This window comes from Carcharodon carcharias, chromosome 2 (assembly GCF_017639515.1).
Source record: "Carcharodon carcharias isolate sCarCar2 chromosome 2, sCarCar2.pri, whole genome shotgun sequence".
In the NCBI taxonomy this organism is placed as follows: Eukaryota; Metazoa; Chordata; class Chondrichthyes; order Lamniformes; family Lamnidae; genus Carcharodon; species Carcharodon carcharias.
In genome coordinates this window covers 33,893,463-33,917,044 of record NC_054468.1, presented here as the reverse complement: position 1 = coordinate 33,917,044, position 23,582 = coordinate 33,893,463, and the positions used below count along the sequence as shown (strand labels likewise).

At 42.7% G+C, this 23,582-nt stretch overlaps 1 protein-coding gene across 1 annotated transcript in view; it reads right to left on the bottom strand.

Moving 5' to 3' along the window:
- Positions 1-5,478: 5,478 nt before the first annotated feature.
- alg3 (ALG3 alpha-1,3- mannosyltransferase) overlaps positions 5,479-23,582 on the bottom strand; it is a 34,770-nt gene continuing 16,666 nt past the window's right edge. Inside the window, exons 6-9 of the mRNA XM_041183006.1 lie at positions 17,453-17,658; positions 11,975-12,051; positions 9,985-10,129; positions 5,479-6,701 (exon numbers count right to left, since the gene is read on the bottom strand). Coding sequence (XP_041038940.1) covers positions 6,524-6,701; positions 9,985-10,129; positions 11,975-12,051; positions 17,453-17,658 — 606 coding nt within the window. The 3' untranslated portion in view covers positions 5,479-6,523. The remainder of the gene's footprint in view (positions 6,702-9,984; positions 10,130-11,974; positions 12,052-17,452; positions 17,659-23,582) is intronic.

The following is a 23,582-nucleotide window of genomic DNA, read 5'->3' as shown; positions in this document are numbered from 1 at the left end:
AATGAGACAAACAGTGCAAGATCCATCTTGTCCTTCCCCATCCACCCCCAAAGTGCGAACCACTCCCACTTCCACCACCAAAATTAGACTCCAGAACAGAAGGTTCCGGCTAACATTTCAAGTTGGTGACCCTTTGTCAGAACTGAGCTTACTTGGAGATGTAACAGTCTTTAAGGCACACAATCGGCTTCCTGCCAAGCTGCTACAGTTAAACAGCCACCTAGCATTAACACTGAAACAGGTGTGATAGAGATGAAGGGACTGATCAAAAAAAGTTTTAAAAAAATCTCAACACTGATACTTTTGAGTAATCTTGCAATAACTTGTGACACAATATAAAAAAAAACTTAAAATCGCTATCACTTTATTCCAAAGGTGGTGTAAGTGAAGAAACACTCTTTAGTTTCTGTTCATCTAGAATAATTCTATTTAGAAAAACAAATTAATAAAAATAACGTCTGCATATTTTTTCTCATTTCACCTGTAGTGGTGACAGGGTTTAACATTGAACATGGGGATCAGCCTAAGTTTTGCTTACTCAAAATTGTGCAAAACCTAGCAGCTTATATTCAACAGCTTAGGTATTCACATCTTATGATTCAGTGGATTGGAAGGATTTTTTGTCTTAAAAAGAGTTGACTTTGGGCTGAATTTTCATTGCCACCGTTAGAAAGCAGTCGACTGAAGCAACCCATGCCCATATGCAACAGGACCTGGACAACATTCAGGCTTGGGCTGACAAGTGGCAGGTAACATTCATGTTACACAAGTGCCAGGCAATGGCCATTTCCAACAAGAGAGAAACAAACCATCTGCAGCAACACACCAAGGCTCCTTTGACAGTACCTCCCAAATCTGCGAACTCTACCTCCTAGCAGGACAAGGGCAGCAGATGCAAGGGAAAACACCACCACCTGCAAGTTCCCTGCCAAGCCACATTACTATCCTGACTTCGAACTATATTGCTGCTCCTTCACCGTCACTGGGTCAAAATCCTGGAACTCCCCCCTAACAGCACTGTAGGTGTTCCTGCAATACATGGACAGCAGCAGTTCAAGGAGGCAGCTTACCATCACCTCCTTAAGGGCAATTTGGGATGGGCAATAAATGCTGGCCTAGTCAGCCACATTCCATGAAAGAATAAAAAATAAGAACACACAAATGCCGGTTAGCAGGACCCAGAAGGAGGCAGCCAATTAAGTGGCTGCCAGCCGTCTCCCAAGCATGGAGAATCAGAGACCTTTCAGCAGTCCAAGCTTGGCAGCCCCACTGATAGAAGTGGACACCTCCATTCCCAGAGGTGACAAGAAGCATGTTTGCATCTTGCATGAGTGCCATAGGTAAACAGAAGTGGGATATCACTTTTTTTTATTGACCTGAAGGCAAAAGACAAGATAGAGACATGAAATATTTTATATTTCGAAGGATTTGAGTTTCGAAGAGGTGTGAGAATAATGGAACCTGAAATAAAATGGGAAAATAGGTATTTTAGAATTACTGTGGAGAGGTAATGGTAGCTATGGCTATAGCTGTTTGAGCTCTGGCAGCTGAAGCTGATTTGGGGGCTGTTAGCTCTGGGCTCGGAGAAGATGCAGTTTGAATCAACCATCCAGTCAAGCCAGACAAGTCTTGAGCTACAAAAAGCAGTTTTATTCTGAAGTTTGGTTTTCCACAGCAGAGTGAAAGCGAGGTGCAGGTCATGTGGTATGCCTTTATTGAAGCTACAACAGTTGGCCTTGGGTAATATTATTAGATTTCTTATGGTTAAACATATATAAGGGAGTGTTACCTGCAAGGTGTTCACTTGTGGGTCTAACCAAGTGGAGTCTTTTTGGGGGGAATGTTTGCAAGACTAACTTTAAGTGTACAATTATAATTTTGTTTGCTTAAGTTATCTTTTTTAAAATCCCAAAAGTGTTTCTGGATCTCTTACTGCTGAGATTAGTACGTCATCTTCTCACTTTTATAGTCCAAAGAAAAGGAGGTATGGCTCATAGGCCAAGTTTCCCTATGGGATTGTGCAGCAATTAACACCAGCTGTGGTCATAATAATGTCAATTAAATTCTCAACTGTTGGGTATCATTAAAGCATTATATTTTGACTTTTGTTTGTACAAGGCAGTAGATGTAGAATAACAAACACACAGTTGGGCTGCACAAACAAGTCCAACACCAATGAGTGATGCCTCATACTTATATGCATCTAAAAGCTAATTTCTAAAAGTTTATTTTCTTGCTTTCAGCTTTGGTGTGAAAATGAAAGTGAGGCAACTATGCAGGAAACAAAACGTTTTTGAAAAATAAAATAAATGTTGCCTGCACGGTCTGAATATGAATGACAGAGACATTCTTTTCAGGAAATGAGGATATCAACATTTTTCTGATTGATGCATGATTACGTTGACAACAAATTTCAGAGACTGCACAATTAAAACAGAAATTAAGGTGTTTCAAAGCCCAAAAAGAAAGTATATGGAAGTAGTGAATTGCTGATGCCTGCCAAATGGTACAGTGATACTTACAAAACACATTGCGCTCATTTAAAAACTATCATGTTCAACTTTTAATGCTTTGGTGTGCTCTCAGAACTGTATGCAATTTAGAGACAAGTGAAAATGGTAGGTTTTTTGGAATTGACATCTATTTTAGGAATAGTTCCATTTAAAACGTGCTGAATGCTAAGTCCACTCCAGAACTCCAGTGAATTTTTAAGGCCTATATATGGAAATATTTGATCTTACGCAAGTTTGCTATACATGATTAGCACCTTTTACAGTCAGTGAAGCTATGCCTCAAAAGCTCCAAAACCCAGCAAGATTATTTAGTTAGGAGCACCCAAAAACAATGGACTGGAGTTGCGGAGTGGGGTGTTGATGGCAAACTGTCAGCATTTGTCGTCATTACCGCTTTGAAACCATGAGATGCACAGGTTGGCACAGAAGTGAAATTTCCAGTCCTCCTCCATAGGCTGCGCTGCGGCCTGAAATCAGCAAGAATTTCAACTTTCCGCACCCACAATGCATTTGTAATCCCTTAAAACGTTGGCTGCATTTGTTGCCAACGATGTGCATGCACAGTTTTAGTGTTTTGCTCTGTTACGTCACTGTGAGCGACAGAGTAGGCAGCAGCCATAAATAAACAAGGAGCAGTATGGCAGTGTTTTCACTTGGCTTATTTAGGGAAACAAAGGGAAAGGGTACTGGAGTATACCTCCTCTCTTCATCTTCTTTGTGGAGAAACCTCTACCTCCCTCCCTCAATCCCTGGGCCTGCCTTCAGCATTGTCCATCCCAGACGGCAGTTCATCCAAAAGCCTCAAACTAACTTGTTAACGAGGGAGGGGGGAAGGCGGCACCACATACACAAACACATCCCTGGCCACTTGCCGTGTGAGCTCTGCATGAGGCTGTCTGCTTCAGCACTTTTTCAAAAATAGAAAAATCTTGGTTCAGGACAACTTAATAACTGAGCTTGGGTCCTGCCCACACCTCCTGCCCACTGGCTCCCAGCCTGCCCATTGGTTGACATGCCCGTCAATCAAATCATCGCCATAGCATTTTGTCCCTCGTCAACAAAAGCCTTCAGGCAGGCTGGGAGCAGCAGAGTGGCGTCATTGGATATCTGCATGTGTGTGGACCAGTGCGCATGCACAGACGGGTTTTGATGGCCATTTTATGCAGCCATCTTGTGTTGGCAAGAGGCACAGCGTAAAAGACTACACTTTGTTCAATTAGGTGTGACTGGTGAGTAGTAAATTTTGGTGAACAATAGAACTAGCCTTAAAATAATTAGAATTGTGGAGTGCTGATCAATGATTAATTAGTAGATATTCAGAGTAAATATTTTAAATATTCTTCAGGTTTTTTTTCCAGAATATTTTAGCTCCTACCTTCACTCCATCTGTATGCTCCAATCTTTAATTTGCTCTACGTAAAGAGTTTTTTTAAAAAAGTTATTTTATTTTAGTGCTTCTTTGTTTCCTGTTTTGCTGGCTGTGAAAATTCTCCAATGCGATTGGCTGCTTAGAGGGCCAGGTGACATTTCTCCAGCTCCACATCGCAGTGTTCTTTACTGGGGAATTACCAATTAGCTGTAATAGCACTGCACTGCGATAGAGGTGAAATCCTCAGGAGAGTTATTGCTCGATCTCCACATAAGTCTTACTTCACAGTCAGCAGTGAGCAGCCACGCTTTGCTACTGACAGTAAAGCTCAGCCTGATATTTCCCACCAGATGGCAGTCAATAAGTGGGGAATTAGCTTATTAGCCTTACTTTCTAAATATTATAATAGAGTTTTCTGCAGTTTTACACTTTTTTTTTGATGTGGCAATGGACAGCCTATACTTTGCACAGCTCCAGGGACCTTTTTATAGGGTAGGCAGAAATTCCGCTTTTCTCCAAAGAGCACCTTGGACCTGAGAATCTGTACCATCTTGGTGGATTCCTGATGAATGGGCACAAATTCAGACAAGCCCCAAACACACAGGATCCTGAAGGCACCAAATCTTCTCTTGCACCCACAAGAGCACTTGTGTAAGGCTGGATAGGTGGGGCAGCGGGGTGGCACGAAGGTTACCTTAGTCCTGGCAGATTTAGGGTCAGCTTAGGCATGCCTAGTTTTACCACGTGTACTTTGTTGGCAGGCAGATGTGAAGCCCATTTGAGAGTCCAGGCTGGAATCTGTGATTCTAAATATGGTGGTGGGAGGGCAAAAAAAAAACACAAATGGTCCTGGTTCAGGGGGCCATTGGGGCTTTCTGGCCAATTCAGCATGAGATGTCTATAATCTAACAAAAGCTCACTAAGTGTTACTAAAATAAATGCAAAATACTGTGGTTTCTGGAAATCTGAAATAAAAATAACAGAAAACGCTGGAAAACTGTTCTGATGAAGGGTCACACTGGACTCAAAAGGTTAACTCTCCACAGATGCTGCCAGGCCTGAGTTTTTCCAGCATTTTCTGTTTTATCTCACTAAGTGTTAGCCATTTTCCTGATCCCACGCCTTTTGTCAGTTTTAGTAGCAGAGGCCATGGCCAACTACAGCCTAGCACTTAAACCAGGATACAAAATTTATTGATTTTCAGATCCCCTGACTACTGCCCTTCATATTCAGGGAGGTGCTTTGCTTCAATAAAACTACTGCCTGCTTAAAATTGTGCAAGCATATACTCCTTCAACATTAATTTCAATTGAACTTGTACAAAAAATGCCCAGTTAGAGCTGTCAGTTTCCAAATGCAGGATACATGTGTGGGGGATTGCCTAAAGAGAGCAGAGAAAGAAGGTGATAACAGCCCAAAAAAACCTGCAAATATCACAGGGGTTGTTAGGTGGACTGCAACATAAGGAGTCTATATAGTTTATCTAGGGTTATATATCTTGTTATACAGCGCTATTTGTCAAATATAAATATTTAAATTATTATTACAGGTACTTTTATAAAATTATTTTCCCTTGATTATAAATTCAATGGCTAGTAAAAAATAAATTGTCATTTATTCAGCCAGTCCTGAGCATACATTGTAAAAAAAAAGTCAACATCATCATATGGAAACTATACATTATTTCTGTGGGAATTTTTGCCTTTTCTATAGGTGTTATTCTTACAGCCTATGCTTGAAAAATGAATACTAGCACATTTGACCTACTCTCAATTGTCAATTACTAACCTATAAAAATGATGTAACTCTTCTAGTTTATAGCTCACATGTATCAGACTGCTAACCCTGAGCCTTTAGCTCAACGTGGACAACATATGGAAATATTATAGAAACATGGAAATCTTTATGGAAGTCAGTTTGTTTGCTGCCTTTATCCTGGTACAGCCACTCCAACTGATGCAATTTGACTTCTAATAAACTACTATTCATTCCATCATTTAATTAGAGACCAATTCTAATGCATTCTATAAACATAGACACAAAATTTAAAAAAATTATTCACCAAGAATAATCTACAGTTAAATGTTGATCTTTAAAAACTGAAATCTTGAAATTGCGGCTGTCACTTATTTTACATCCGAAACCTTTTAAAGAACTCCCTGTTTTGCCTAAAAAAGATGGTTGCTGAGGAAGTGAAAATGAAAGAGAAGTAAAAATATATGATGCTGAGAAGCCACATGGTGAAGACAAATAACTCCAAAATTACCATTAGCCAATATAGACAAGTACAGCATTGATGTTTTTCTCCATTTCCATTCTCATAGGATAATAGCTCTGCATACTTCTCAGCAAAAATAATTCATTGTAAACCAAAACCTAAAAGATAGTAAGGGAGAAAATAGACATAAGGGGGAAGCAGGCAAGTGCAAAATGACATCCAGAGAAAACCAAAGCTGCAGGTATCCAACTCATTTAAATTGGCTTGGTGTCTATAATGGCCATGGGATCACAAATCTTAACATACTTCAGACTAATAGTCACCTGGCCATCCCGAATAAGAGTTTCATTTTCTTAATTTCTCCCCTAGCTGTATTAAATTCTGAAATCAGCAGTGACTCAGGGAATCTTCAAGTCCAAAAAATCAATTTTTCTTTTTTAATACATTGGGGTCATCGGTTGGTGCACTCTTCTCAGGCTCAGCATGACCATACCAAAGAGATAGTAGAATAATCATGTGGCAGACATGGAGCGAAATCGAGCTGTACACAGTTGAGGGATAGGTATTCCAGGACAGCTCGATTAATCCTAGAATAAGTACTCTGAAAGAGGAATAAAAGATGACATCAATGTAATTTCAAAATGACCTACCTTCAACACCTTTTTAATCAGTACAAATCTGCATGTAGATAATCTTCATCAACTGTATGTCATTCATGGCTTTAAGGACATCCACATATGCCCAGTGATAAGTAAATAGTAAGCCCCAATGCAGTGGGTACAGGTTTAACCCTTTGTTTAAATGCAATTCAGTTCATCTGTTCTGGCAGTATGAAAATACCTTGAGGCACTGGACAATGTTTACTATGTACATTGTTATGATATGGCAGGTGGTAATTGCTGGGCTGACCGGGTTCCAAAGGGGAGCTTGGCCAAGCTATCACAATGATTTGCAATTTGCATTCTATTACAAGAAGGTATGTGCACTGAAAGCAGAAGTAAAGATTCCACTACCACTTAGGTATTTTAAATATTAAGTTAAAACATTTATTAACTAAAGAAAACTTAAACATGCAAGATTACAGTTACACTCTTAAATTTAGTCTTACATTTCCCAAAATATTCCTATTTAGCTAGACCCCCAAATAAATACCCTTTTCCAGGCAACGGTCCAAAAGATTCTTAATCTATAAAACATCCAGTAATATTACCACAAGGCACCCACTTTTGCTATAAGGGAGGTATTTCACAGCTTCTCTTTCCCTCTGACATGACAATAGAATTCCAAGGCTTTTAACAAAACCTTGCTTTCTGGGACAAGCACACACTTCTCTGCGGTGGCTAGAGGTTGCTTTTCACAAGTTTGTCTTTGCACATGGCCACTCCCAGCATTCAATCTTTCCTTAAATATATATTTTCCCCATCTGATCTTTACACCCATTGTTCTAAACTTTTTTTTGGAAGTTAGCTTTCTCAGAATGTAAAAATCTTTCATGTTGTCATTATGGCTAGCACTATCGGGAAAAATAAACGTAATAACTTTGCATTATTTATTTACGATTTTGCCAGTTGTATAACTTCCTGTATGCCTCTTTTGAAATTTAAACTGCTTTACTCCTCACTTATCTCCTAATGCAAATTCCATTCATACTATATCTATTGGGATCTCATCTTAGCTTGCCCATCTCCAATTCAAAATGCCAACTTTTACACCTAGTCCTTTTGATGATTTAAACTTGCAGTCTGACTGTCTTCAGTTTAATTAAACTAGTCACACAAACAAACAAACACACAGTCCCCACAAACCTGCTTCAGTATCCTACAGTAATATTAGGAACAAATAAATTTCCTTTACAATATACATAATGGGAACAGAAATAAGCAGAATTACCATGTGTCTGCGGGATAAGGAGTGGCAGAGGGGCTGGGGGTGCAAGAGGAAAGAGAAATTTGATATAAAGGATTTTCCCCATTCTGCATCTGGCCAGCTATTTAAATTCAAAAGATACAGAAAGACAACACACAAATGTAACAAAACATATGAATGTAGTATTCCCCATAATATCGCAGTAAACAAGCTCTTTACTGTTCATTAACAAGCAATTATTTGAAAGTTGTTACTCTCAGTAATAAAAAATATCTGCAACTTGGAAAACAACTATAGATTCTATATTATCTAATTCAAGCATCCCTGAGGAAACAGGATTAATATAGAAAATTAAATCATTTCATATTCTAGACTTTAAACTCAAAATTTGACTGTCGAAGCCTTCCATCTCGTGAGACAATGGTTTGTGCCTCGGTAGTCAACTTCATGTTATACATTGTCTGGTGGGGCTCAGGACAACAGTGAGAATCGAGAAAAACCAGTCATAGTCATTGGCTGTCCCTCGATTCGAGGATGATGTGTACGCAGGGTCGTGAGTTTCTGCTATGGGTCCTCGTGGTGACTGAACAGGCTGACTCTCCACCCACAGATCCTTGAGCACAATGAGGCAGGATATCCCTCAAGGTAGTGGGATCCAGAGTGTAGGATTTGCCTCCTTTTCTTTCCTTCTCTGTCACTGCTCTGCCTCATCATTAAGACGTTGTTATGCATGATGCAGCTTGATGGACAAGTTGTCACTATTCTGAACAACTGATAGCAAGCTCCTCCCGGTCATTAATGGCAGCATTAAGGAGAGCTTCAGAGTGTCTTTGAAGCATTTACTCTGCCCTCCCATGGAACATTGGCTATTTTGAAAGTTGAGAAAACAAGACTTGGTGGGGAAGACAGTTTTCAGCCGGCTGGATACAATGTCCATTCCATCATAGTTGATTTTGCAGGATAATTGCCTGAATGTTCTGCATCTGGATTCACGAAGGACACTAGCATTTGTTTGTCGGTGCTCTCATTAAATCTGAAGGATGCAGCAGAAGCATTGCTAATGGAATTTCCCTAGTGTTCTTATGTGTCACTGCTTTACAGTCTAAGTCTCACTACAGTACAAGAGTGTGATGATGACAACTGCTCTGTACACTACGAATTTTGTTGACTTAGTTGTCACTGTAGAATTAGTTTGAGAAAGCCAGTAAAACTCAAAAGAAACTATAGAATTACTTTGTTTAAAGTTATTTTTGAAAGGAGGGATCTTTATTGGTATCCACATGCCAGCTGAAAAAGTTAATTTAAAGAAAAGGCATTTACACCAGGATACTAAAGCAAAATACTGCAGATGCTGGCAACCTGAAATAAGAACAGAAAATGCTGGAAATACTAAACAGGTAAGGGAGCGTCTATGGAGAGAAAAACAGAGTTAATGTTTCAAGCCTGTGAACTCTTGCAGGCCTGAAACATTAACTATCTCCTTTTCTCGATACACATTTTCAGCATTTTCTGATTGTTCTGACTGGTTTTCTAGATACATTAAATTAAGCTACTCTCTTAGCTATGAAAAGCTATCTTTCATTCTTCTTCCAGAGTACTACACATGCTTCCAGCTGGTTATTTTAATTCATCAAGACATGCCTGTTCTATGAATGCAACAAAATTTAGGGGGTAAAAATCAGTCTTGAAGTCAATGAAAAAGTGAATCAGGTGAGGTCGAAAATGGGGTATCGATTTGCTATTGCTTATTTAGTGCTACCGCCCAAGACAGATTTCACCTCGAAATATCTTCATGAACGCTTCACCTTGTAAGGTTGTGGGAGTACGTTCAAAGCAGAAATTGCTCTCATTTTCTAATTAACTCAGAATTGAAATTTTTAATTCTGATCTCTTGCATTTTTCTTTTAAAACCTTTAAACAAATGAAAAGTAAACAAATCACTTAAGACTGTTACGTTACACGTAACACAAAGAACTATGGTATAGGTGTTGTTTTACAAGAAAATGGTTAAGACTTACTTGAGAAGATGAGCAAGTTTCTTCACATGCGCGCTCCATAAGAGGTATGGCAGTGTATGAAAGTACCACACATAGAACTGATAGTGTAATGATCGACTGAAACAGATTCCGATGAAATTTGAGGTAAAGAGAACAAATACAATCTGTGCTTGCTAGTAAAGGAAAAAGGGTTTAAAACATAAATCTGATTTTAGTTGCAGAGCTAATACAAAGACACCATGTGTTGGAGGAACAAGTCACCTTACAGCAGCCTACAACATTATCCAATCAGCAAAAACCAAGTGCATTTCATGAAGCAAGAATTCCAGAAATATGGCACATATCCAAATGTATTGACTTAGGAATTAAAGGATGGTTTGTTACCCAGATCTGTTTATATTCCATCCATATTCCCTGCCCTAGCATTGTCATCTCTTGCCTTGATTAGTGCAGCAATACATCAAGGATTTGCAAATTAAAACAATTATCTGCACCAATTATGTTCCTTGCATCATAGTCACAAAGTGATTCCAATTTTGTTAAAATGTTGAACCAATTTATGAAAGTGTTTTTCAACTTGTTGTCAGGGGCACCCTACAAATACTAATGGAGCCCTGGAGACCTCTGTAAATACTGATATATTCTTGGGGACAGCATGCATATATTATCACAAACGCACATGACTTGAAGGTCGGTTTGTGCCACCCAAAGGAAACAATGTCATTGTTGGAGAATTGTTTTTATATTATAATATATCACACAATGTTACGACTGCAGCTGATGTTAGTTGCTGAGCAAGCCACATCCCAGAGGGAAACTTGTCTTACTGATCATAAATTTTTTTTTGTAGTTTAAACATGATGGGGAGACTACTAATCCCAGAAACATAGAATCCCAGTGACACTTGCAGGATTTTAAAGTTAAAGGATTTGAAGATAAAAAAAAACTTAAGCACACAAAATTAAAATTACACAGTTTAAGTCTTACAAAGATTTCCCCCCAAAACACTCATTTAGTTAGAACACACAAATAAACTACTTGGCAACATTTCTCTTACAGATTTTTAACCTGAGTGATATTTTTGAGTGATGTTGCTCAAGGCAAAAACTGCTGCTACTTTAACAAAGTATACAACATGACTTCACACTCTCTTCCACTCTGCGTGGAACCAAAGGAAGTTCAGAGAAAGGCTGCTTTCTGAAAACAAAGACTTTTCTGGCTTGAAACTGGATGTTTGCTTCAAATTCACAACTTTTCTCAGCACAGAGCTGGTCTCTGGACACCTTCCTCCACACAGCCAACACAACTCAACTAAACATCTTTCCTTGAATATCCTTTCCTCTTTTGATCATAGACTCCATTGTTCTAAGCACCTCTTTGAAATAATTTTTTCCAAAATATTAAAATCTTTCATGTTTTCCTATTGCCTCCACTTCCGGTTCAAATGAAATTTAGTAACCTTCCCTTGATTACCTACAAAACCTTTGTAAGTTGTAAAAGTCCCTTGTCACTTCTAAACACCCTTTGAAATTTAATGGCTGAAAAGTCAAGTCCCTACCTATCACCTAAAGCAAATTTTAAAACCCAACTTATTTACTCATACATTCAACGTCACCATAGTCTCTTCATTACAAATGCATACATCTAGCATTTGTACCTTTCATTCTCTACGCCCACAGACAAGCTGGTCTTACCAATCTTCCCCCAGTTTAATTATACACACACAAACACATACACAGCCTTCTTTACAGAATGCCACCATATTCTCAAAAATATTTTTAAAAAATCCATCTTCACAACAGTAATAGAAATGACTTAACAGGAAGTGGATGATCCTACAGACTACCTAGGATCCATGAACACATTTGAAAACCACTCATTTAGAGCTTTAGTACTTGAGCTTACATTACATTCATTCATCAGAGGGTCTTAGCATCACGGCGTTGCTTCTCCTGACATCTATATTGTGCTTTACCATTTACTATCATAAATATACATTTTGGGAGGATATGATCTGCCATCACAGTTTGGTGTTGCGTTTTTCTCTCTTCTGGGGCCTTCAGAAGTGAAAACATTCGCTCCTCAGACCTGTGGCACATCAACCAAGGAACAGAAATTAGTACAACATCTGCAAGCAAATCAATTGGGTTAAAGTAAAGGGTTGTGATAAATTGGAATGAACAGCTATTCCTTGTGGGTTATTGGAAGTTTCTCAGTCCTGCTCTATGCAAGTCTACAGAAATGTTCAATGTCTAGAATAGCAATATCTATCCTATCCAACATGCCTGATAAAAGCAAAATACTGTGGATGCTGGAAATTGAAAATAAAAACAGAAAATGCTGCAAAAAATCTCAGCCGGTCTGGCAGCATCTGTGGTGAAAGAAACAGAGTTAATGTTTCAAATCTGTATGGCTCGTCTTCAGAGCTAAAGAAAAGTAGAAATCTGATGGATTTTATACTATTTAAAAGGGGTGGAGCAGATGGAGCAAAATAGAAGGTCAGGGATAGATGGGAGTGATGGAGAAATTTGATAAAGATGTCATGGTTATAGGAAAAAGGGATTGTTAATGGTAGTGTTAAAAACTAAAGAAGATACTGATAGTGGCATAAAGGTCAGATAGCACAATGTGTTAATAGCAGAACAAGGGTCAGCACTCTGTGAAAGTAGACACATGGTACTGTTTGGGCTGGGGGGGCCAGTTTGTGGATGTTGGGGAGAAAGAATTAATAAATAAATATTTTTTAAAAATGGATTAGAAAGCATAAAGATGGAGGAGAGAGTCCATGGTCTTAAGTTGCTGAGCTCAATGTTAAGTTCTGAAGACTATAAAGTGCTTAATTGGAACATGAGGTACTGTTCCTCTAGTTTGTGTTGGGCTTCACTGGAACATTGCAGCAGGTCAAGGACAGACATGTGGGCATGAGACCAAAATGGTACGTTGAAATGGTAAGCAACAGGAAGGTCTGAGTCATGCTTGCGGACTGAGCAAAGGTGTTCCGTAAAGTGGTCACCCAGTCTACATTTAGTCCCTCGACGTAGAGGGGACCGCATTGGAGGAAGTTAATACAGCAGACCAAATTGAAAGAGGTGCAAGTGAAGTGCTGCTTCACCTGAAAGGAATGTTTGGGGTCTTGGAGGGTGAGGACGGAGGAGATAAAGGGGCAGGTGTTGTATCTTCTGTGATTGCATGGGAAGTGGATGCAGAGTTGCGGATGATGAAGGAGTGGACCAGGTTGCTATGGAGGAAATGGTCCCAACGGAATAATGATGGGGGGGGCGGAGGGGGAGTGTGAGGGGAAGATGTGTTTGGTAGCAGTGCCATGGAGTTGGTGGAAATGGCAGAGGATGATCCTTTGAATGTGGAGTCTGGTGGGGCGAAAAGTGAGGATAAGGGGGACTCTATCATGGTTCTGGAAGGGAGAGGAAAGGAGGTGGGAGATGGGTCGGACACGGTCGAGGGCCCTGTCAACTACAGTGGGGTTGGGGGGGACCCCTCAGTTAAGGAAAAAGGAAGACAAGTCAGAAGTGCCATTTTGGAAGGTAGCATCATCGGAACAGACGCAAAAGAGGCGGTAGAACTGGAAGAATGGGATGGAGTAGTTATAGGAAGCAGGGTGTAAGGAGCTGTAATCAAGATAGCTGTGGGAGTTGGTGGGCTTGTAATGAATATTGGTTGACAGCCTATCACCAGAAATAGAGATTGAGAGGTCAAGGAAGGGAAGGGAAGTGTCAGAGATGGATCATGTGGAAGTGAGATAGGGGTGGAAATTGGAAGCAAAATTGATAAAATTGTTCCAGGTCCAGACAAGAGCATGAAGCGGCACCGATACACCATAAAAAGGGTTTGGAAGAGGGCTTGAGGACTGGAACAAGGAATGTTCCACATGCCCCACAAATTGACTGTCCTGGTAGACCCATCATGTCAGCTTGTTCCTGCCCCACTGAACTTATTTCTTCCTAGCTTAACACCATTCTGTCTCCTCTTATCTAATTTCTTCCCACTTACATTCGCAATTCCTCTGACACCCGACATCATATCAACAATTTCCAGTTTCCTGGCCCTAATCGCCTCCACTTCACTATGGACATCCAGTCCCTCTACACCTCCATCCCCCATCAGGATGGTCTGAGGGCTCTCTGCTTCTTATTTGAACAGAGGCCCGAACAATCCCCATCCATCACTGCTCTCCTCCACTTGGCTGAACTTATTCTCTCACTGAACAATTTCTCCTTTAACTTGTCTCATTTCCTACAAATAAAATGTGTGGCTATGGGTGCCCACATGGGCACTAGTTATGCCTGTCTTTTTGTGGGATATGTGGAACATTCCTTGTTTCAGTCCTACTCATACCCTCGCCCACAACTCCTTTTTTTGGTACATCGATGACTGTATTGGTGCCGTTTCATGCTCTTGTCTGGACCTGGAACAATTTATCAATTTTGCTTCCAATTTCCACCCCTCTCTCACCTTCACATGATCCATCTCCGCCACTTCCCTTCTCTTCCTTGATCTCTTGGTCTCCATTTCTGGTGATAGGCTGCCCATCAATATTCATTACATGCCCACCAACCCCCACAGCTAACTTGACTACAGCTCCACACACCCTGCTTCCTGTAAGGGCTCCATCCCATTCTTCAGTTCCTCCGCCTCCAATGCACCTGTTCCAATGATGTTACCTTTCAAAACGGCACTTCTGACATGTCTTCCTTTTTCCTTAAGTGAGGGCTTCCCCACACTGAGATTGACAAGGCCCTCAATTGTGTCTAACCCATCTCCCGCATGTCCCCTTCCCATTCCTCCCAGAACCATGATAGGGTCCCCTTATTCTCACTTTTCACCCCTCCAGCCTCTAGTTCAAAGGGTCCTGCTCCACCATTTCTGCCAACTCCAGCATGATGCCACCACCAAACACATCCCTCACCCCTCGTTCAGTATTCTGTAGGGATTGATCCCACCATGACAACCTGGTCCACTACTTCATCACTCCTAATCTCTCATACCCTTCCTATGCAATCGCAGAAGGTGCAACACCTGCACTTTACCTTCTCTCTCCAATGCCCCAAACACTCCTTTCACGTGAAGCAGTGCTTCACTTGCACCTCTTTCAATTTAGTCTACTATATTCGCTGCTCCCAATGTGGTCTGCTCTACATTGGGGAGACTAAACGCAGACTGGGTGACCACTTTGCAGAACACCATTGCTCAGTCCGCAAGTATGACACAGGCCTTCCTGTCGCTTGCCATTTCAACACACCGTCTTGCTCTTATGGCCACATGTCTGTCCTTAGCCTGCTGCAATGCCCTAGTGGAGCCCAATGCAAACTGGAGGAACAACACCTCATCTTCTGATCAAGCACTTTACAGCCTTCTGGATTTAACATTGGTTCAACAACTTCAGACCATGAACTCTTTCCTCCATCTTTCCCCCTTTTTTAATCCAATTTTTATTCCGATTAATTTAATTTTTAAAATCCTTTTTCTCCCAGCTCCCCACCCCACCCACCCACCCGAGCCCTCTGTCACTTGTTTTTATGTTTTACTTTTAGAGTGTTGACCATTCTTCTGCTATTAACACATTCTGCTATCTTACCTTTATGTCACTATCAGTACTCTCTTTTAGTCTTTAACACTACCACTAACACTCCCTTTGCCCTGTGCTCCCACCTATTCCTGACCTTCTATTTTGCTCCACCCACCTCTGAAACAATGTAAAATTCATCACATTTCTACTTCTCTTTGGCTTTGAAGAAGAGTCAAAAGGACTTGAAACGCTAACTTGATTTCTCTGCCCACAGATGCTGCCAGATCTGTTTTTCTGGCATTTTCTGTTTTTATTATCCAACATGCCTCCTAATCCTATCCAGCCTGTGAAGCTCCATCTTTGATTCCTTCCTGCTAGTAGAAAAAAAAACTATTGATGGGTTTGTGGGAATTTTAAAAAGATATCAGACAATGTTACGGGCTTTGTGAACAGTGCATCAAAATCACACAGCTCCCACTCCCAAAAGCCCTGCTTTTCTCTTTCAGCTGTGGCCAACTGTATTGTGCAATCCTCAGATAGGATCTGATATGTGAATCCAGAACTCTTTTCACAAAACCTGTTTCTACCAATATATTTTTCCACAGGTGAAAGCTTTTTATGAATGGCACCATATTAACTCATCTGTGGTGTGCGTGTGAAAGGAGACCCATCTTGGCACAAATGACTAGCCTGGGCTCACAAAGGCTGAGATGGAGGTTTCCAGAACATATGCTCCCACCCACTGTTACAGTACGAGAAAGTAAAAGGAAGGACAAACAGATAAGAGAAAAATGTAAAAGAGCAGAGAAGGAACAGTGTAGGAGAGGCAGAGAAGTAGAGAGGTAGAAAGGAATGATGTTAGGAAGAGATGAAAGTGCAGGTAGAAAGATATAGGGCGGGATTTTCTGGCCCCGCCTGCCACAAGGATCATCTGGTCTCACCAAAAGTCAATGGGCTTTTGACTGGGCTGCCATAACCTCCGCAGTGGGTTCTGCCACTGCCGGGCCAGAAAATCCCAGCCACGGAAATGAAGGAGAGGCCAAGAAGAAAGAGGGAGAGAATGAAGTAACAGAGCAGAGGGAGACTGGAGTGAAGACAGAAAAAGAGAAAGACTGAAATTAAAGTGGAGATACTGAAGTGATGAGAGACTAAAATTAAAGAGAACAATTTATGGCATATTTACAGTACAGTGATACCAGAGCAAAACAGTTTTGTTTCCCACCATGTTAAAGTTAATTGTGTAAATACACCTTTAAGCACTCACTGGTTACATCAAACGAATCCAATCTAGGGAAGGGTTATCTGTTTACCAGAAAGAGTACCATATGTTCAGAACTTTGAAATATTGTAAAATACATAAATGAGACAGACAGTCATCATGAAATGAAAAATCAATTTCTAGAATAAAGGGCTAAAAACGTTTTGGAAATATGTTTTGGGATTTGTAATGTAGCCTATTGATAGGCTTTCTGCCCAGTAGAACTGTTTGGATAATCCTTTGTGGCTTTACAACTTGGCAGAATTTAGTTCTATACCCAAAGAAGTGGTAGAGCTGTCACAATAGTAAACTATTCTCAATTTGGTTCATTTGACAATTTCAGTGACGTGACCCAGTACTGGATGGTGTGGGAAAGGCAAACAATCATCAAAAATGTGGACAGGTGAAGGGTGAAGAAATTTTCTTCATAAATTGTATTCAGGCACACTGCTAAAGCAAAATAGAGGGAGTGCACATTAGTAGGACAAAAGTTTTATATTGCTTTTAGCTAAATCTGCTTTTGGAGTGCTTGGTGGTAACACTACATGTCAAAAGTCTCCTGTTCTTGAGTACAGACTTTTCTCAACTTGACTAGCACAAAATGGTACACAGAAAAGTTACCATTAAACAAGCACACCCAATTATTTCCATTCTACGATGTATATACTACACCTGAACAGACTTGCTGCACATCTAGATACACCTACTTGTTCCATCTGTAGAAAGCAAAGAGAATCAAGATGCTCAGGTGTGCCACCAGCAGTGTAAGGTGGAAATAACGATTCAGGAAGATTTCTTCAGGCAGGAAACGCCAGTTCACTGTCCACTTGAAGAGAAACTGGCGGCCAAGGTCGAAGGCTCTTGCTATATACCCAACTGGATTTTCTATCAGGAAAGGCAAACCCAAAACTACCTAAATGATGTATGAGGAAGAAAAATAACATTTCGATCATACAATAGCCACTGCAGCATTACCCAGAATCAGCACAGAAGGAGGCTGTTCGGCCTATCATGCCTGTGTTGGCTCTTTTAAAGATGATTCAATTGGCCCCACTCTCCTGCTCTTTCCTACAAACATGCCAATGTTTATTTTCCAAGTTTACATTCAATTCCCCTTTGAGATTTTTTTTAAAACCAGAGTTGATCATTTTTCTCCTTGCTCAAACAATACAGTGAATCAATGTACGCTCTATTATTTTTGTTGTGTGCAGCCAATTTGTGTAATTGCATGGCCCCTTTAATGTAATATTGCACAGCCACACATGGGCGTTAACTTAAATAAAGGGGCAAATTCATGAGCAGCCTGCACAGGAACTCACGAGTTGCTGTGCAGCCTATAGGGACAATGCTGTGGTGATAAAGTCATTCCTTAAATACATCCTTTTAATGCTACATTAAATTGAATATTAAATGGAGGAGATGCTGATTATGTGTGACAGTGTTACACAAGTTGAAATTAAAACAGCGTGTAAACCTAAAGTGACTGCCTCTTCAAATAACATGATAGAAAGTGTTTTCATGCTGCATTTACGTAGCAGAACTGTGGCAAGTCTGGTTAAAATCTCAAACAATTACTTACTTTTCCCTATGGCTATAAACAGCTCTGTTGGCATCATTGCTTTGCTGGTCTATATGACATGAACATAATTAATTCTGTATTCAATACATAAAGAAGCTTTCCAATCAAGAGTGCTGGCTGTAACCACCTCTTTTAGTAAAGCGGTACCTCAAGTGCCACCTTGTTTACGCTCCTGGTCTACAGTGGACCTCAGAAATATTGCAACCCAAGAGTGTGATCAATCTTTCATTGGTCCTCTCAACAATTAGATCTCCAACCTATGTGAAGGCTGATTTACCACCACTTTTGGAACTTATGAACACTCAAATATTAAAAAGTAGCTTTGCAGCAGTTAGGAAGTAGTGCACATATAATTTTTCAGTATACCAGAGGTACAATGAAATAATTCAAATGTAAAGTATTTAATTCACAGTTGGAGAAACTGCTTTGTGTAAAGACAGTTTCAGTATACCCATAAACTTGATTAACATCTGTCCACCTGTTCTTTTTCCAGATAAACGGATTTAAGCAGCAATGAATTGTTTGTGCTCAAAGATCAGCTAGGCAGTGAGTCACCTTTGAACAGTGATTTAAAGGTTTATTTAGCAGCTTATAAACAATGAGATTGAGAATTGCAAAGTTTAATATCCAGTTAAGCCAGCACCAATATCACTGCCTTACATTTCAAAATGAACATAAATTACTAGGGCTGTAATGAACTTGCCTCAACATTTCAAACAGTATACTGAAATTCTACATGGTACAGGGCAGGTTCCCACTTTTGTGTAGCCTCACAAATACAATATTAGAAGCCCTCCCACCCTATCTCTCCTTTTTTGACGCAGATCCACCTTACAGTGTCAGACCAGCACATGAGAAAGAAGTCCATCAGTTGTCTATCTGGAAGCTCCAAACAATGAATTAATGTTCTATGGGATATAGTGGGTGCACATATAGTGGTTAAAGGTATAGTGATGATGTAATAATGTGGGAGTCAAGTATCTCTGCACTTTGCCTACAAGTTTCTGTTACCAGCTGTTTGTCTAGTAAGGACTCAAATGTGAACTGAGTTGTCTTAATGACCAGTTCATGGCTTGGGAGCAGGAAAATATGCTTTGTTTAGCACCAAGTTAGATCTAAGATGACATGTGTGGCAATGAAAAAAAATTAACCATTAAGCCTCTGTAGAAGACTTGACAATCTAACAAATGACTCAAGCAGCTGTACAGTACCTCAAGGCATATTGAGAATAGACAAAGCCGCCTGTATTCATTACTGGAACCCCAACCAATGAAAACATATTGAGGTAACTGAAAAGAATGGCAGTTCCATGCACAATAGCTGGAGTAAGCCACTTTATCAGTACTGACGTAGTCTCTCGTGAGATACTGTTGCTGTTGAATAAGTCTTCATAAAAAAGCACAAATGAAACTGAACATGAAGCACAATGAGACAATTATTTTTGGAAAGACAGTGGATCAGCAGTTTACTCAAATCAGGATTACTGAATTAGTTATTGCTTTAGATATTGGGCAGAATTTTCCGAGCCTGCTGGCGACGGACGTGATAGGTGACATGCGTGGAAAACATGGTGCGACTTGCTTCACAACTGCGTGAAGGCAGGTTGCAATCCTCCGCTCAGCCCACCAATGGCTGGCCGCATTTCCTGCCATCAGTTGGCGGGGAGCTAATTGTAATTCAGCAGCATACAATTAAAAGGCCAGCCCACCAGGTTCTTGGAACCCTGCCATATCGTGCACTCACTTTGGTGGAACTAAGGTGAATGAGCAGCAGCGTTCTCCACAGCTTGCCTGCTGTTTACAGGCCTCAGGGGTATCTTGGGTGGGGGGGGGGGGGCTGATGCCTGGCTCCGGAGGCAACTGCTGAGCTGCTGGTGGGGGGGTGGGGGGAGGGGGGGGGGGGGGGGAGGGGGGGGGGGGGGGGGGGGTATCTGGGGGCAAGTGCTGGCCAGCTTCGGAGATGACTGCTGAGGGTGGGAGGTGAAGGGGTGCCGGTATGCGTCTGGGGGCAAGTGCTGGCCAGCCTCGGAAGTGACCGTTGCCAGTGGGGGGGGGCAGGGGTCATGTTGTCTTGGTGCTGCATCCCACGCACAGGCAATTGAGGTGGGGGGCAGGGTAAGCGAGGGAAGTGGCCACACATTAAGGACACCTGTATAAACTGACCGACAGATCAGGCGCAGCCACAGTGATATGATTGGGGTCAGGCTCCTAACCTGCCTGCCCATGCAAGCAACGCAGAGGCAACAAATGACCACTAAGTGCTCCATACCTTAGCCCCAAAACCCCGGCACGGACTTCGAGTCCGTCACCACTTCATTGGACTGCGGAACAGTTGGACTGCACACATTGTACAATCTCCTCGCCAATGCTGGCCATATAGCAGTCACTACTGGAGGGGCTCACAGCCTCTCAAAATCTCAGCATCCCGGTTTGGACCAGTGTCTCCCTTGTCGCAAGCTGACAGGGCAGCCATGCAGCGCACTCATCTGTGGCCATCGAGGGGTGACTAGCACTCTCTGGGAAGCGTTAAGAGGCGGTCACACAAGGCCAGGAAAGGTGCTAAGTACAGCCTTGATAACCATGTCTTTCTCTTTTTCAGGCTGCAGGAGGACCACGTCAGGATCATGGATCCTGGTGACCTAGTTGTAGGTCTGATCGCCTACAGAGGCCATAGAAGACTGAGGAGAGAACAACTGAGGCTCCTGGGTGCTCATGAAGGAGGGGCAGCAGGGGCTCCTGCACGTGCTGCCCAGGAGTGACAGCGAGCCATGTCTGGTCAGCACCTAGTGATACCCAGGGTCTACAGATGCTGCCTGCCATTCCTGCAGATGACCAAGAACCGGTATCACCGCCGACTGTGCATGTCTAGGGACCTGGTGGCTCACATCTGCCACTTACTGCAGGACGTGGCGCCAAGAGGACATGGAGGGCATCCACTGCCAGTGGTTGTGAAAGTGACTGCGGCGCTCAATTTCTATGCCAGTGGCTCCTTTCAGAGCTCCACAGGTGACCCCTATGAGATTTCACAATCCGCCACCCACAAATGCATCCATGAGGTCCTGGATGCCAACTTCTCCCATAGCACACAACTTTGTGCATTTCACCTGGGACCAGGACAGCCAGGATGCAAGGACCATTGGATTCACCCCGATATTGGGATTCCCACAGGTACAGGGTGCAATTGACTGCACTCATGTGGCGCTCAGGTCTCTGTCACTACACTCGGTGGACTTCATCAACCGCAAGGGCTTCCACTTGGTGAACGTGCAGCCGGTATGTGACCACCAGAAATGCATCCTGCATGTGTATGCACGGTTTCCAGGGAATGTGCACGACGTCTACATCCTGAGTCGCTCGGAGATCCCTGCAGTCTTCCAGGGTCCACAGAGGCTGCAGGGTTGGCTCCTTGGGGACAAGGGCTACCCGCAGAGGCCGTGGCTGATGACACCCGTGTGGCAGCCTCAGGCTGCAGCAGAGCGATGCTATAATGAGGCTCATGAAGCAGCTCACAACTTGGTGGAGCAGACCATCAGGATGCTGAAGATGCGGTTCCGGTGCCTGGAACAGTCTGGTGGAGCCCTGCAGTACAGTCCACAGTGGGTGTCATGCAACGTCGTCATCTGCTGTGCCCTTTACAACCTGGCGCTGCAACGTGGAGAGGAGCTAGCTGAGGAGAAGATGGAGAAGCTGCACGCCTCCTCTTATGAGGAGGACGCGACGAGGATAACCGGAAGGGAGCCCTCGGTGGTGACGATGATGGGGATGAGGCCCTCGCACTGGCTAGATGAGGCAGGCTTATTTGAGAGGCCCTCTTGGCTGCCAGATATGTGGAGGATGATGACGACAGGCAGTGAGATGTCCCCATAGATCCTCACATCGCAATTGGAATGCTTGGCTCCAGTCTGGCTTATGGCAGCGACAATACCCTCTGTGAGAATGCTCCTGTCATGGAGATACAGCGGAGGCCCTAAAAGTCAATTGACGGCAGGAGGACGATGACGACGTGCAGTGAGGACACTCCATAGATCTTCACATAGCCTTTGTGAATATCTGACTTCTGTCTGACTGTGGGCAGCTCGCTTGCGCTCCCACATCAGGGACATCTCAGAGAGGCAGCCATGAAATTTTAGACACGTCTGATGCTGTGTCCGCTTTCAGCACCTCAGCCTTTCAGGAACTGGTGCACAGCATCACTGGTCGCAGATGCTGGTGTGATGGGGGCCAACCCCACCTTAAAGATGCTGAGAGCACACAGAGAATTTGCCCCACTATATGCTGACAGCAAATCCAGCACCACTGAGGTGAAGGTATCAGTAATGTTTCCAGGGACCAGCACTGTGGTCTGAAGGCTGCAGAGGGCACAGGGAAGAGGTCCTCAACTAGGACACCTGCCTTTTATCTTGTACAGAAAGGTTTCACATCTGTGTGACAAGAACACTGCTCATCAGAACAAGGAGCCACAGGCAGGTAGACATTCTTAGGAGTTTATTGTCTATAGTGAACAGTATGTACAAGCGATCAACACCCATGCCCAGGCTGTGCAACTACTTTTACCTAACTTTCCTCACCCTGCCACTATGTTGGTATTCCCCGAACATCCAGAGCAGAGGTGGAGGCAGCCTGCTGACTGTGACGCCCTGTCTGTGATGACTGGTGGGCTGAAAGTTGGTGGGACCCAGCCTGCTTTTGAGGTCCTGCTGTGTGGCAGTGGCACCCTCCTCGGCCTGAGAAGCTGGAGCTGTGGAGGTCACAGGAAGAGGGGAGTCAGATGGGCCGGTCACTCCCAGAGTCACCTGGGTGGATGGCTCCGGAGCGCGCACCTGCTGAAGTTCCTCCCTATGGGTGCCTAGCTGACTCTGAGTGGAAAGGGTGGCTGGAATGAGATCGAGCTGCCTAGCACCCCTCTCGCGTACACACACGGTTGGAAGCCAATTATGGCATAAGCGATGGAGTTAAGCCTGCACTGCAGTGCAGGAGTGACATCCTGGACCAAGGACTCCATGGTGGCTGCCATCCTACCAGTATTGACCTTGATGTGTTGCAACGCTGGTGCTATTGCCTCAGCCTGAAGATGGCTGGACTCCTCCATCATGCCTTGCAATCTGAGGAGTGCAGCGGACATCCCTTCCTGATGTTCCCTAGCTTGTCTTTGCAGCTCCAGCAACTGTGGCATGCCCAAGTCCAGAGGCTCGTCATCTGACTCGGGACTCAGCAAATTTCTGGCCTCCAGCAGTCCTCTGAGTGCTGGGGACCTGGGAA